This window comes from Cryptomeria japonica, chromosome 1 (assembly GCF_030272615.1).
Source record: "Cryptomeria japonica chromosome 1, Sugi_1.0, whole genome shotgun sequence".
In the NCBI taxonomy this organism is placed as follows: domain Eukaryota; kingdom Viridiplantae; phylum Streptophyta; class Pinopsida; order Cupressales; family Cupressaceae; genus Cryptomeria; species Cryptomeria japonica.
Window position 1 is genome coordinate 15,645,007 of NC_081405.1, and position 17,443 is coordinate 15,662,449.

The 17,443-nt window shown below is 34.5% G+C and overlaps 1 protein-coding gene across 1 annotated transcript in view; it reads right to left on the bottom strand.

The window, feature by feature from the left end:
* Positions 1-17,443, bottom strand: part of LOC131028197 (peroxisomal fatty acid beta-oxidation multifunctional protein AIM1) — a 50,170-nt gene that overhangs the window by 19,377 nt on the left and 13,350 nt on the right. Inside the window, exons 4-10 of the mRNA XM_057958440.2 lie at positions 15,024-15,083; positions 14,856-14,923; positions 13,309-13,390; positions 2,610-2,665; positions 2,210-2,512; positions 1,411-1,497; positions 1,148-1,322 (exon numbers count right to left, since the gene is read on the bottom strand). Of these exons, the coding sequence (XP_057814423.2) occupies positions 1,148-1,322; positions 1,411-1,497; positions 2,210-2,512; positions 2,610-2,665; positions 13,309-13,390; positions 14,856-14,923; positions 15,024-15,083 (831 nt within the window). The remainder of the gene's footprint in view (positions 1-1,147; positions 1,323-1,410; positions 1,498-2,209; positions 2,513-2,609; positions 2,666-13,308; positions 13,391-14,855; positions 14,924-15,023; positions 15,084-17,443) is intronic.

Below are 17,443 nucleotides of genomic sequence, written 5' to 3' on the forward strand. Positions count from 1 at the left end.
CTAACACAATCTGTGTTTATCAGGGAATGAGTCCAGATACTGTTAAGCTTAAATGTCCTCTTTTTGGTCTGTAATTTTGTGCTAGTCAATTAAGTAGGAAGTCTGAAATCTTCAATTTGGTTAGTAACTTCAGATAAGCTTTTCCCATGTTCTAATCACACATATGATCAAGTATTCTTATGGATATGATTGCTGGTATTTGTTAATTCCCATCACAGATATTGTTATTTTATAGCAAGACAATCTATAAATTGATTTAATTTCTTAACAGTGTTATGTCAAGGCCCATGAGTAGTACAGTATATGGGATTGTACGTCACATCCACTACTATAACATTTTTAAATTTGTTTGTTTCTTAAAATTTTATTTTCATATGTTACTACAATTCACAACTCTGTAGTATAACATACATGAACAATCTCTTGGACATCTCTTTCCTCTTTTCCCATCCTCAAAACTCATGCAGTCTAAGATTTAGTTTACATTCTAACTAAACTTCCCTTCCATTGTTAGTTACATTTTTATTTATTGCAATTCCATCATATACTTGAAATGAATTTTCAGTTCGAAACATTAAAATCTTCCCATGAGCACCAGTCATTTGTCAAACCTTGGTATTTGGCATTTGACTAGATAGTCATAGCATTCATTTGTCTATGATCTCAGATAATCCCAAGTATCAATCACAGTTATTAGAAACCACTGCATTTGTTATTGTATCTTTCATACTATGGACTAGTTGGTTGTTTTGGCAGAGCATATAAGAAGTTGCATGATTGACAAGTTCACCCAAGGTATCCCAATTGATACTCCCACTATGATCAGTGGCATTGTCATTGACTCCTGCTGGTTTAACTTGATCAGATCTTTCGGTATTTTGCAACATATTTGAGCTCTTTCCATTAATGGGTGAGGACCACCCCTCAACTTAAGGATTAAAAAAAAGTTGTATTGCATCATTGTTAGAAGGTCAATATGTATCACACTACGTAAATTTCCACTCAAATATGAAAAAAAACACACTAGAAATATTAATATAATTTTAAAGCTAAAAGTCTGTCAACTGAAAGAAAAAGAAAATATGAGTTTAACAATGGTCATTATTACTAGAAAATAATGTGTAAATTCAGACCAAATCATACTAACCATGTATTCTCTGGATTGCAGCATCTAATTGCTTTGTATCAATCTCCTTGACAAGAACAGTAATATTACTCAAAGCCAAAGCAGTTGCTATTCCTGACCCCATAAGAGCACCTCCAATTACAGCTGCCTTTCGAATAGGGCGGGGGATCAGTCCTTGATCTGTAATTCCTGGGATCTGCTAACAACAATTTCACTTAATGCAAAAAGTATATATATTTTATTTAAAATTGAAGATCAATCAACTCCTGGAAATCGCAACCTACCTTAGAAGAAGAGCGTTGAGCAAAGAAAACATGCATTAGTGCCTTTGCCTCAAAAGTTTTGATCAAATCTTGGCATGCTTTCCCTTCCTGCAAAATAAAAATATTGTTAAAAAATACCCATAAAATTTGGCATTAACAGTAAAGAATTCTCATGGCTATGGAGAAATTTCAAATTTATGAGTTGATATAGTGATTTTCCTATTAACTGTCTCCAGCAAGACCATTCATATATTAAACTAACTTATAATAGTTCAGACTTATTTTCACTGTCACTGTTATAACTGTTGTAATAATCTTGCCTCAGAGCCACTTGGACACCTTCAGTGACCCATATGTGGCCTCAAATTTAACTTTAGTCCGGAATTTATTAATTCACCTGACAGGAGTTTACCCTAACATTGTGGATACATGTCTGTGCCATATCAGAATTTGTATCATCATATATCATGCATTTTTTAGCTTACTGAACAATTCGGTACTTCATACCTGCATTATATCTTGCATCTCTTTTATTCACATAGCTAAGTAAAACTTAATTTGTTGTAATCAAATGCTCCTTAACTCTTGCATCACATACGGCACAAACATGCAATTTCCAAATCACAAATCATGACATACTACAGTTTGACTTTAGAAAGACTAGGTATTATGCTTTTATAGGATTTTCAACCGTGTGTAATGAGTCTTTTCTTCAATGATCAATTTCTCTGACTCTTCCAAGATTGCTAGACTAAATATCTCTACACAATCTATAAAAGAAAAGCTAAACTCTAACTTTATAAGGATGATCTGTTTGAACCTTTTGAACTCCTTGAACAGAACCATTAACTATTCCATCCTCCATCACATCCAACAATGTGAAGGGGTATGCAACATTAGCATACATTTGCTTTGCTTTAGCTCTGGCATTCCTCAAAATATTCAATGCCTCTGGTATTGATCCTAGCCTGTCTTCTCTGTGGAGAGATCGATGCCAAGGACGCCGACCTTCATAAATATCTAATGCCAATTTCCGAGCTGCATCAAGGAGTTCTTCATAAGCCACAATACCATCCACGAGTCCAACTTTATGTGCATCTTCAGAATTCAATGTTTTAGATGCCTGTTCAGTACAAAACAAGTGATGCATTAGTTACCATCAATTAAGCTTTTAATAAGCATGATGAAAATATTTGAAAGAACAGCAAAATTGCACTTACCAGTAGCATGTCAATTGCCTTTTGAAGTCCAACCAAGCGAGGCAATCGCTGTGTACCTGGACTCGTAGAAAATCAAGCACAAGCTACTTTACTAAACAATACAAAATCAATAGTTCTGATAAGCCAGAAATGCTGAAAAATCACAAGTAACTAGATCATGCAATGACACCTTTTAGCAGAAATTATTTTGATCAAACCGCTTTTATGATCATACAAATATGGTGGCACATGCACTGATGCAACTAATGATCAAGTATACTAGATATGGCATATCATAAGCCTGCAGATGCAGTGTTCCACATCATCCACACAGGGGAAAAGACCATATAAAAATAAAGATGATTACAGATTTTCAAAATAGCACATGCACAAAGGCCTTTTTATTGAAATCAAGCATCTCATATTATACCAACAAGAACAAAACAAGTTACAGAAGGGAAATCATATTTGAGAGTCCATCTACCCATAAGGCAGAAAAGCCAATATCTTATTGAAATTAAGCATCTCATATTATACCAACAAGAAAAAAACAAGTTAAATAAGGGAAATCACATTTGAGAGTGCATATACCCATAGAGGCAAGGAAAGCCAATATCTTCACTCGTGAACCACTTGACAATAATAAACTTCAATTGGGGCCAATTAGTAATCAATTAAGTGGAACTGGTGGGGGGGAAGGGGGGGGTGTGGCGGTGAATCAATACCCCTTAAACTTTTTTGCATCAACTTTTAATTCAAGTCCTTAAACAAATTAGCACCAATGAAAGATAAAGCAATCAACACAAGTGCACGAGAGAACACCAGACATTCATGGAAAACCCCACAGGGGAAAAACCATGGTGAGAAGAGTTGCTTGGAGCTATTGTCCAAATCCAACCTCACAAAATAAAACAAGTTTACAACTTTGTTTTAGGCCTACCACCCAAGGAAGCTACAATGCCCCAAATATTACACACAATATAGAAGAATCTACAACCTTAGAAAATAATGAATGATTGATGAGTTTCCACCACAACACTTGTGTACCATTAGCTACCTTTGGCTCACTACCTCTAGCAAACTTTTGGACTTATTCGAATGTAGACCTTCAGCTCACTGCTTCCGGTATGCTTAAGGCATTTCAGCGCACACTTGATAATTGCCACAATCACCACACACTCCACACATTACAACTGATTTGATCTTCCATTTATACCATCCGCAAGCATCAACAATCTTCACCAAGTCGGCCCAAACAATATCAACAGAGAAAGAAGAACAACTGCAGTCCAATCCAAAGATAATCAAGACATAAATCAATCTTAGAACATATCTCCAAGCTTGCAAAAACATCACAGTAGTACCACACATACTCCAAAGTGTCGGTAGGGATGAAATGTGTGGATGCGGTGGAAGAGAAGTAAATGCGGACCAAAGCAAGAGATAGACTGAACAAAAATCATCTTAAAACAACTCTCCATGCTGGCACAAACCATGATTCATCAACGCAAGTGCCCTAGGTCGACCAAACAACCACTTATCTTTCAAACACATCCAATCCAGTCACCAAATAGTTCTGGAACGATCAGGAACACCAATGCAGAGCATAGGAACATAACTTCTGTACCATTCTTTTAGTCTGTCAAATTCAATTGAGCTAGCACAAGCAAGCAGATACAATACACTTCATTCCCCATAAGCCAGAAAGCACAATCTTGAGATAGAACATTGATAATCATACTTGCAATACACTTCAACACTTGAAAATTGAACTAAGACATTGTAAAGACAACATAAGCACGTCCACCCAACTTTAGAAGCAATCATATAAGAGCCAAAAAAATGTTAACCATTTCCCAAACTGGTCTAACCTTCAACCAAACTGTCTACATATAGCAATTACCAGGACCGTCTATGGTAACTGTGTCGTGAAAAGAGAAAGATACATCATTCCTAGCACATACAAGCTAATTACCAAACCGCAAGTCCATATCTTCAACTAAAGAGCGATGCAAAGCATTCTCCTAGACAGTGGGTAGTGTAACATCCTACATTCTTAATCTTTCAACAATATGCAAAGACCCAAACATCTTTGTAACAACAATTCTTTACTCAGGAACAAACAAGAGAGATAAAATAACAGTTTACAAGATACTCATAACAATCACCATCATCATCATACTTCTAATCCTCATTTTAATACTTCTAATACTCACTCTAATCCTCATCTTAATATGTCATCATGATTCCCACTCTTTGCTAACAACAAATATAAACAATACCTCCTTAGTTGGCAAGGCATGACATCCAACCATGAACTTCAATGTCATCACTATACATCATCAACATACAAGTGCAAGCAACAAAGACATCACACCACACTAACGGTTGACATCAATGACAACATAGTATGTTGACACCATATCTACAACAAACTTCAATTGGGACCAATTAGTAATCAATTAAGTGGAACTTAGTTAAATATAAATTAGACAATGGATTACCTACTTTGCAGCCTTTTTGGTAGAAGGACCTAAATGTGGCATAGAAACGTTGTTTCTGATTCAGCCCCTATGTCTGTCACTACATGTAATGTCCCCTACTAGGAGGCTGCCTGTATAACATAGAAGTGCAAGCAACAAAGATATCACACCGCACTAAGGGTTGACATCAATGACAACATAGTATGTTGGCACCATATCTACAACAAACTTCAATTGGGACCAATTAGTAATCAATTAAGTGGAACTTAGTTAAATTTAAATTAGACAATGGATTACCTACTTTGCAGCCTTTTTGGTACAAGGACCTAAATGTGGCATAGAAACGTTGTTTCTGATTCAGCCCCTATGTCTGTCGCTAGATGTAATGTCCCCTACTAGGAGGCTGCATGTATAATTAGCATACATCATTATGCCTTAAATCATAACACTAAACTAGAGAACAATTAGCATTCATAATACAATTGATAGTTACTATGCTGAAGCCCCAATCCTTACTTCTTTCCTAATCATCAACCCTAATAAAGGATGGGGAATTACTTGTTAGGGCACTAGGAAAACCATTCTCCCCAAATAGGCCCAAGGGTTTCAGGAACACCCGTCCATACCACCTCTTGGGACTAACCTATTTTGGGAGGTATTTCAACAGTATTTCCCTAACAATACCAACCTATCCTCATGAGGGGCAATAGAGAATGATTAAGGATTAAGCTACGAGTATACTATTCTCTCATGTATTATGAATATATATGTAAACAAATGAAATTAAGCATAATTTTTATATAAATCTGATTAAAAGATATAAATCTTATTAAATCTATTATATGTGTATATAAGAATAAATGTAACAGTTTACTATAGACCATATATATGTCCTTTATTCCTAATAGAATTCAGATGTAATATTACTGTAAATAAACATTCAGTTTATGAGTGAGAGACAGCGAACCAATCTGCTGTTAATGATTGCCAATATAATACGATCTGCCAATAAATTAATATATATCTCCTTCGATGATTTGTATAGCCTTTGAAATTGGGTATCTCTTTCCAAATAGGACATGTCTTTTCAGTCTCTAATCACTGCTTAAACAATAATTGTTCTGTTTATTATTAACAATACTCAATATGACCCATTGTCCAACAGCATCGTGGCCTTTAATGATTACATTAATCATTATCAAATCAACTTTATGGGACTCCTAATCGCATCACTTCATTGATGTGAAGCACTTCTTTAATTCAATCTTCCTTTTATTACCATATTTATTAATTTTATGCCCTGATGTAATTCACGCTAGCCTCTAATGTAATGAGGTGTTATCTTTCTATCACCATTTACGTAGAAGAATCAATGGTCACTGTCTTAGCCATTTGTAATCACAGCCTCTCCTCTCTACATTATATTCTCCTCAATATCTGCAATTACTATATTTTATGTCTCTGTTTTGGAGTTGATAGTGGGTTCAGCTATCATAGAATTTATATTTTATTTTATCGTTCATTTCATAAGGGAGTCGACCAATAACTAGTGATTTAGTTTAATGGTTTGTTAAGTTTACAAGTCTGTCGACTAAAAGGAAGAATCCCATTAAGTGGGAGTCAATTTGGTAGATAATGGCGAAATCTTATAAATAAGACCATTTTCTGCTTAACTAAACTTTATCATTTTATCTTTTCAAGATGTGATAGATGTATCATCGCGGGGACATGACACTAGAACATTAACAAGCAAGAATGGTGTGATCCTTCTAAATGGAACCCACAGTTAACTAATTTTAGATAACTATTATTATTGTCATTGGACAATGTGAAGGAATAGCGAATCCATATAAGAGCCTCACATAAAGTAAAAATAGTGACTTACAGCCAATGCGAATGGCAATATGGCATATAAAAATTCATGACAAATTTCAAGGAAAAGATCTATTTTCTCCTTATTGTCTAGTACAAAGATTCAAAACCCTTGAATTACTTGTGACTCTGTGAGCTGGACAGAGCTAGCAAGTTACTCACCAATGAGTTTTGAGTGGGAATTTGAATTACTTGCAACTCCCATAAGCAAACTTGCCTTGCAGAACAAAAAAACAGACTACAGCCTGAAAAACAGCCAAAACACTGTATTTCCACATATGTGATTTATGCTATGGTGCCCTTGACTCTTTGATTTCTAAGTTGTACGATGATTTTAACTTGTTTTAAGTAATCTTCAACTGATTCAGCAGATTTAAATGACTGGATTTAATTTGAAAGGCAGATGACTATTTTTTTGTTTTTATATTTTGGTTTTTGCTATTTTTCTTTAATTTTTGTTGTGTTCTAACACTTCTACAATTTCAATATTTCATGTTTTGTTTCTTTTTTGTTTTCTAACTTCTTTTAGATCTAGGGTTTCCAACTTTGCAAATAGAGATGGCACTCACAACTAACCATGGTAGTGACAAGCCCAAGCAGACTACTTGGAGGCCTGGCAGATTGGGTATAAAGGCAAGAATAGCGGTGTATACTTATTGTGGCTTAGGTGAGAGGAGGCATCGATTGTCTCAAATATTGCCTTGCACAAATGTGTGGATGAAATATGCTATTGCATAATTCATCGGAACCAAAGATTACACAAGAACCAAAGGTTATTCTTGATTTGTATCAGGAGACAAAATTAGAAAGAAAGAAAACAACTAAAGCAATTGTAGCTACAATAAATTCCTTCTTGATCAAAAACTGATATGGTGGACTCTTGTCTTGGCACACAAATACAAGGCTCACATCCACTAAAGATAATTCTTATAACACTCCTAGTGCAAAACCTTCACTCAAAGGTATTGCATGGAATCAAGAGAAGGATCATGAATAGTGTTATGAGACTCACTCAAAGTTGCCCAAACTTGGTGAGCCCCAAGGTGAACAAATCAAAATGTGTAATGTCCCCTTTTGGGAGATAACAATTGTAACTTAAAGGGAGTTATAATATACTAATAAATATAATTTTATCAAAACTGAATACTACTCATTATAATATTTAACTTAAGATTCTAAGACTAGTTTGGAAGATAGAGCTTATCTTGATAGCTTCCTCTGATGTGTATACTTGACATATATGCCTCAATGTTATAAATTGTTGCTACATATGATTTTCTTATAGATTAATCTTCAGTCTGGTGTATAGATTTTATATATATTATCTGATTTATTTCACTGTCTTCATATAATTCTCTTCTTATATCATATTCAATTCTGCATATATTAAAAACACCATCCCCTCTTCCAAAAGTGGAAATGAATGCTTTCATATATCTTTCAATCGAATTGATAAGTTATGTTGTAAAGGACATGACTCATGTCTGTTCATAATCGCTTTCTTTCCTTATACTAATCGCACCATTCCATACGTGATTAGTTATCTCATAACCACCGATTAGTCTTCTTACTAATTGATGTCCTCATGACCATTGATCGCTGTCATTAACAGAAGAACCGCTGTCTTAAAATTGTGCTTCTTCAGATATCGATTGGTTGTTTGATAAGTCCTTCCCTTAATTGATGTTGATAGTCAATACTCTTTATTAACAGGATTTGCATATTGATCTAACTATCGTCGATATTATTCAGTGTTTATATTAGTCACTATCATCCATTAATATGTAATCCATATATGCCTTAGCCGATATGCTTATGAGCATATGTTGATCTCCATGATATATTTGGCATCTAATATTATTCGCTGTCAATACTGATCATTCTTATTTTAATAACTTTGATCGCTCATCTTCTTGGACATTACTTAATCTTACGCTCAACGTCCCCATCGATGCTTGATGATTAATATGTATCATCGATATCTGCCACTTAATGAACATTATTGGGCTTCATACTTATTAAACACATCCCCATGCATACCACCAAGAACAAGGATGTTACTGCCTGTAACTTAATAACAGTTCTGATCTGATCTGATCCATGGTGATGTCCCTGGATGCTTTTGATTCCTTTCCTTTACATCTCTCAATGTGAGGGAGAGGTCACACCTCTTCATCATGTATGCCCTTTGGCAAGAGACACGACCTTTCACCATTAGCACCCTTTGAAAGAGTGCAACTTTTCATTATTTCTGCCATTCGAAAGGGACACAACCTTTCATAATCAGATCGGCACTTCTTATTTAAATCAGATCTGCACTTCATTTTTTTCCCAAATTCTCCCCTCCTCTTCTCTTCTCCCTTTTATATCTCACGTTTGAGGGAGTCACAACTTATCATTTCATGCCTTTTGACCGTTCATTAACTTTAATCAAATTTTAATTATATTCTTTTATATTTTTATTCTTTTGTATTTTAATTTTATTATTATCATTTATTAATATTTCAAAGTGGGGACATTACAAAATGAGATTGAAAAAATCAAGAACTGAGTATGTGGTGAGTTTGATTAGACTCCCTAAGTTTCCCAGACTCGTCAAGTCCCATTGCTTAGATTTAGTTATGTCAACAAAAAACGAAAAAACAAAACAAAAAAATGAAACTTATCCAATAAAATGCTGAACTGGATCTATCTTTCATGGACTTAAGTATAACTTTTGCAAAAAATAGCAAAAGGCCAGGTCTTTAAATGAGATGTATGATGTATGCACGATGAGTTTGTAAAAATGAAACAGCACAAAGAACATGTAAGTGAGTATACTTAGCTTGGTTGCTATGTCAAAAGTGGTTGTGCAGAAGAAATCTATAGCAAAGGCAAAGAAGGATGATGAGGAGTTGAGCAACAAGCAAAGAATATACCCAATGTTCAATGTTGCTTCCTCTATGAACTTTGATATGTGAGCTTCGATATTCATATTCTTCCTGTTCTTTCACAAGCCTATTTAAAACAGATTCATTTTATCGCAACACACAACATTTCATTTTCCCTGCATTACTGTCTAGTTGATGGCCATAATAGTGGAATTACTTTCAACTAACAATTCTTAGGATATGACTTACTATTTCTTTTCTTTCCCACATCCAACATTTCATCTCTCACAGCTCATAGCCCACACATTTTCATGTTCACTTCTCCAACTTTGTTCTACTTAGAGGATGTGGTAATAAAACAGACCTTGTTATGTACCTAAAACAATAAACAATGTTAATATATTTAAAAATGTTGTTTCTTTCAGTTCAAATACAGTTTTGTACTCATATGATTTGATCAATGTATGCTCATGTAGCTTTTATTTGATTATTTTATTGTCTTTAAAGTTAATTTATTAAGGGTGCATAATGGAAGCTTTAAATCCTTACAAATCTTTATATTTCACGGTTGTTTTCAATATGTCAAGTCTGAGTGCTAAGATCACATCTAAGTCGAAAATCAAACCTACCAAGTCTAAGTCTTGTAACTATTATCACAAGGCGAGAATGGCATGCATTAATTTTTGGTATTATAACAACACCATTCCATGTTGTGAGGAGCCGATATTGGGAATCATTGATCAATGCATGGACTATAGCTGAAATAGGGTTTAAGGCAACTAGTGAATATGATTTGGGTGGGATCTTACTAGATGAAGCTATGAAAAAATTGAGGTCATAGTAGAAGATCCAAAGAGAATTTAGCGCAAAAATGGCTGCCCTATTTTGTTTAATGGGTGGATTGATGGCAGGAACCACGTGTTGATCATCTTTGGCTTCAAGGTGTTAGCGTTCTTAAAGTTGATTGACCTACAACAAAGTGAAAATGGTATCTTTGTTGAATACGTTGGACAAGGTAACCATGGAAATGAATGTGAAAAATGTCATTCACGTTGTGGCCAAAAATGTGATTCTTGGAGCCCTTGTGCCACCCATTGCATTGATCTTCTACTTGGGGATATAGGCAAATTTGGATGGGTGAAAACAGTAACTGAAGAGGCAAGAAACATAACTGAATTCATCTATAACCGCCCTTGAGTTCTTAACCTAATGCGAGAGCACGCTAAGGGAAAGAAGCTTATGCAATCAAGAGCCACATGACTTGTCACCAACTTCATCACATTGCAGAGCATTCCGACCTCACTAACATTCTTATTAGATGTTTATAAACATTAGGTGCATGGAGTCCCAGTACTCAAGCGGGGAACAGGTTGTGAAGATTGTTTATGATGATATGTTTGTCCAAAGCACAAACAAGATCATCAAGGTAACTATAGATTTAATGTTTAATAACTTACAAAGTAATCAACTCTATTATGTGTTTTCAATTACTATTATTTGTTGTTGTCATTTAGGTTTTTATTGATTAAGAAAAATCATTTTCTCTCGAGTGATGAAACCTTTGCTCAATGTTGTATGCTCGGAGAATGAGGAAAAAATACAATAGCTTATTTGTATGTATAGAGACCTACATTTTGCCACCCTGATTCTGCCACCTTCTATCAGTAATCCTACACTTAATTCATCCTTACTCATTCACTCTAACATCACCATGTTGATTAACTAATTAATTGCACCATCTATCCCATCACATTCCATTAGCTAATTAATTACTATTAATTAGTTACCTGATTCTTAATTAGGGACACATTTGTACTGTGTTCCCTGTCCCAATAGGCAGGCCAGCTTCAGTAAGATCAGACAGTACTCTGTGTCTCAATGGAAGACAGTTGACAGTTCTAGTATATTCCTCGTCCCAACAGAGGCAAGCTTCAGTAATATAGAATCTTTTTGAAAGGGAGCCAAGGACTGGTTATGCTTCCTTGTTTGAGATAAACCTACCAATCCTGAAATGAAGTTTATGAATTTTATGATTGGTTATGTTTTCCTTGTTCAAGATAAACACAGCTCTCGTATTGAAATTCTTGTCAGATATGAATGCTACCAATTTGTCAGCATTTCAATTGTCATATTTCAATTTGGAGTTAGATTGTTTAGCTAGAGTAATCCCAGATTACTGAATCCTTACAACAATTAACACTCCCAGAGATGCATGTCCTCGTTATATTTTCATGGTATTCTTTTTCCACCCAAATACCTATTGAGTTTCATTACTAACTTAAGTGGCATGTGAAGGTACTGCGACAGTCATAGAAAAGTTACCTATTGACAATCCATAACACTGATGATAGACAGATGGTGTCAATTACAATGATCACACTAACAAAGTCATTTTGAGCTTTTGAAATGACAGTGATAGTGAAGATAGAAGGCATGAGATTTTAAAAAACAAATTATTAGTGTTGCTCCAACAAAGACAAATCAAAGGACAATACAAATATATCCATAGAGAAAAGAAAAATTAACAACTAAAAATAAAGTTGGAAATGGGAAAGTTGCTATAATGTGGGAAATACAAGCATCTAATGACCAATTGGTAACACAGAGAAAAGCAGGATTTATTGGGTCATAAAAGTAACAAAAAAATTGTTCGACCTCAACTACGTCACCTCATTTTAACTAATAGTAGAATGTGGCTGAATATAGACCATAATCTAGGCACAGACCATCTTACAATTTTTAGGGATCTTTCAGTGCCAGGGGAAGATATCAGTTGTGATCACTGATGCTATTGCAACTTGAATAGTTTTAGGTAACTATAAAGCAAGAACTGGCACTTCTACAAGGTGATTAGATGTTGGTATCCGTATGATTATTAGTTCATATAGATAATTGCTTTGTGTTTTAGTGAGTTATTCTAACTAATCTAGGAGTAAGGAATATGATGAATCGAGAGTTACCTAGGTGAAAGATACATAAAACAAGGAATTTCGAAGATCAGAAGACATTTATGCATTTTATTTATTCTTGATTTCACATGATATAAGCTCATTAGCACTGACAAATAACTCTCTTTAGTAGTCTTCCCTTGTTATTCATATGTCTCTAATGCTTCTGCACATGTTCTAGTTTCAAAAAACTAGTAGGGGATATACTTACATATATTGATGAACATAAGATTTTCCAATGAAAGAAGCAATTTGATTGTGACATACATTTTCTAATTTACCACATTTCAGTTCACTAAAATAGATTGACTGAAACCTTTGCGGTCATTACGTATAAACCAATTGTAACATCTAAAAAAAAAGTTTCAGGCAAAACAGGACAGTTCATTTAATTATTGTGTTTATAAATTCCAACTCATTAACTGAAAATAACATATGTATCATTGCACTCAAAGTAAAGATTGCCGTGCAGCAGAAATTTATCACATCCTTAAATAATAAATATGAAAGTTCAAAATTTACAGAGAGAAAAGAGTAATAGGCTTACCCCCAAGCCCAGGGATGATACCAAGTTGAAGTTCGACAAGGCCAAGTTGAACTTTAGGCACAGTGATGCGTGCATTACAAGCCTGTAAGTTAAATTCTATCAGAAAAGCTTTCTGAAAACTGATACCTTAGAAATTCCCACTCACAAACAAATACTATAAAAACGAAAATTACAGATGGATACAGAGGCTAAAATTATAGGAGCAGGACAGAAGCCTTCTTCTTTAGTGTTTCACTTACAAATTGACAGCAAGAGCATTTGAAAGCTGCAGATTATCCAATGCAATGATGAACAATAATGTGTCTAAATGTAGCATTTGTTCCCCGACTGGTTAACTCAATATAGAGTTACTTTACTAAGCTAATACTACAGCACAGACCCTCAAAAAAGCACTAACAAACTACATCAATTGAAGATTATGTGATATATCAAAGAATTAAATACTTACTTACATCTGGCCAGTTAAAAAATTAAAGCGGTATTGAACTAAAGTACTAAAGAACTACCATTGCTACTGAATTCACAGATATAAAGAATTCAGGTATCCCTCACAGCACAGCAACTTATGGCACAATGGGACTACCCAGACCTGAACCAGCAGTGAGGAGAGGGCATCTGTGCCCCTCCTCCTCAAGTTGATTGAGCCCTTAGTTGGGAGAGGGGAAACCTCAGTCAATGGGGAGAGGACTCAACCAACAAGAGGGGACTCAATCAAAGGAAGAACACTTCATAGATTGACCAAAGGTCCAAACTCCAAAGTGTACTCAACCTTTAGGTTTCTACGGTATTAATATGGGGTGCCATGCCATTTGAACATGTTTGGAAGCCAAATTTGCTCTAAAAATCATGTCCCACTGGTATAAAGATCTTAGCTTAAGAATCTAGATTCCTTCCAAAGAACTCCCCAAAGTGTCTGTAAGGCTTTTTACAATTGTCACCAACATTACTTACTCAAAACAGAAATATTATATTATCTGAAAACCTTTCAAGCAACCATTTTATTCATTTGTAGCTTTGTCTTGATTGTCACGTGGAAGTTACAATGTTGTAAGCACAGTAGAATTGTTCTAATATTCTTTTTATTTTATTTTGAATAGTCAAACATTGATTGGTTTTCAGTCCATAAAAATGTTTCCAAAGGATTGCGAGTACTTGAAAGAAAAAATCTAAACTCGCAATAGATTAATCAGAAAATTTAAAAGTGCTTTTACAATCATCATAGACCATCTCAATAGGAGCAAGGCTTCTTACATTTGTAATTTCTTTATGTAGGATACTTTGTAAGATAACACTTGAACTCCTGCTAGTATTGTGATAAGTGCCAGTTGTGTTTCTAAATTTTTATATCACCCTTTCTTCTACTCGTGCAATGGATTTGTTTAAAAAGAGCCTTTCAAGGGGCTAGAACCAATCTCCCTAATATTTAGTTTGACATCATTCCTTTTTCTAACATAAAAATTTCCAAGCATGAGAAATAGAATAGCAACATATCATGATGTATCCCAACAATAAGGATAATATTATGAAAATGCTATACTATGGTATACCATTGCCAACTCCAAGCCACCACCAAGCGCAAAACCTTCAATTGCAGCAACTACAGGCTTTGGTCCTCCTGTTAAGAGAATTGAACATTGGTTAAGAAAAATGAGAACAAATGAATTTTATTTTTAAAGGACTAAATCTTTAAGCACAGTGGCGAAATTTCAGCATACCTTCAATGATATCATTGACAAGAGTAAATCCAGGTACAAGTAATGTTTCACCAGTAGATCCTATTAGCAAATAAACAAAAATTGCATTAAGAAAGCATTTTCAAAGAACAAAATTTTCTTGTCAGCTGTGCAAATTTTTTAAATTTCATTTCAAAAATATGAAAACCATAAATTCTGCTCTGCAGATTCAACCTATTATATTTTTAACATTCGAGTCTCTAACACAACAAACATCTAAATTATCAATATATAGTTTAGAATTCTCTAAAGGCTCTAGTGCAGAACACAACACATAAATTAAGCAATTCATGAATGAACATGCCCATCAATCTAGTCTATAATGTGTATTTTAACAAGAAACTTGATATCTACAAAAATAATCTTAGATTTCCTCCCAGGACCAGCTAAAAAATTTCAAACCTATCTACAGAGGTCAGAGTTCGTTTCTCTGTGATCATAGTACAAACCCCAAGAGCTCAATAGCAAAGGAAATATAATATGTAATTAATATGTTTTTGACTTCATGTCCAATATTATCAGTCTTTTGGTATTGTTAAGTAGCGCATATTTACAACCCAATTTTAAGTTTTTGTTGATAAATTATTAATCAAATGTGAATCCAAACCATTTAAGTTCTCAACATATTGTATACTGCTACAAAAAAGCTGCATTCCAAAAATAAGATGATCAAAAGAGCTCTAAAGCGTTACTATTACTATTACTATTATATATCCACTGTGCTACTGAGGAACAAAGGCAGTTAAACCTTGAAGAAAAAGGCTCTTATCAGATAGGATTTGGACCTACAATGAATTGGTTAACAGCTGACCACTCTACCACTGAGCTACTGAGGAACAACAGTATTTAAACCTTGAAGAAAAAGGCTCTTCTCAAATAGGAATTGAACCTACAACCAATTGGTTAACAGCTGACCGCTCTTTGACTGAGCTAGTGAGGAATAACATAAGCAAGGAGATTAAAAAAAGAGTTAAAAAAAATGCTGCCTTAGCCAACACATTTTCTTATACTCTGACTGAAGATTAAAGGCCACTAACCGGTTTATAAGGATAGATAAAACAGATTCTTCCTAAAAGCTATAAAACATTTGGCTAAAATTCTGTCTGAATCAAAAAATTTGTAACACAATGGGCCCTTGATCTACTAGTGAAGTCGAATGGTTTTGAACTAAGTAGTCAGTTCTGGTTCAGTATGGGTACAAGGCTCTAATATTCTGATAGAGTGGAATTTTTTTCCTTGGGTATGGCATATATATATATATATATATATATATATATATATATGCCATTTGATCTTTGATAGTATGATACTTTTGGTGGTCAAAGATAATTGTCTATGTTGTCAGTCTTGGTCTTCACACCCAGACTTGGTCTTCACTCCCAAACCCCTTCATTGTAATCAAGTCTCTCATGTGACAAGAGATGCCAACAACTAGTAGAGGCTAGAAGTGGAGGACCTTAATGGGGGTTGAGGAGCAACACCCCTCATGGCGATTTGGGGGCAATTGTAATGTCCCCACTTTGAAATTGAATTTAATAATAAATAATAAAAAATTAAATTAAATATTAAAGATTAAATTAAAATATAATTAAACATAATTAAATTTTAATTAAGTTAATGAATGGTCAAAAGACCTGAAATGAAGAGTTGACTCCCTCAAACATGAGATATAAAAGGGAGAAGAGAACCTCATCTGAGAGAGGATAATTTGGGGAATCAGAAGTACAGATCTGATTGTGAAAGGTTGTGTCCCTTTCAAAGGGCAGAAATAATGAAAAGTTGCACTCTTTCAAAGGGTGCTAATGGTGAAAGGGTGTGTCTCTTGCAAAAGGGCATTCATGATGAAGAGGTGTGACCCCTCCCTCACATTGAGAGGTATAAAGGAAAGGAATCAAAAGCATCCAGTAACATCACCATCAATCAGATCAGATCAGAACTGTTATTAAGTTACAGGCCGTAACATCTTTGTTCTTGGTGGTATGCATGGGGATGTGCTTGATATGTATGCTTAATATATGAAGCCTGATAATGTTTTTATGGAGAATTTAATAGTAATATTAATATAGACTACAATATGTATCACAATCATACTTAATTTCATATACAGTGGTAGACCAGATCTGACACACGTCAGATCTGTCTGCCTTTACAGCCACTAAATAGACTAATATATAATGTTTTTAGGCAGCAGTAGTATTAATAACTTATATAATAGGTAATTAGTAAATACATAAATAATCAGTAATATAATTTAATTCAATTATTTATTTATGTATCTATTGTAGTGTCCTAAAATTACACCCTTTACAATTTTGACCGCATTTGGGGCCCTCACCTTAGTGTTCTCATCTTCATGCTTGATCAGGACCTATTTATGCCTCCCCCATGCAATAAAAATCATA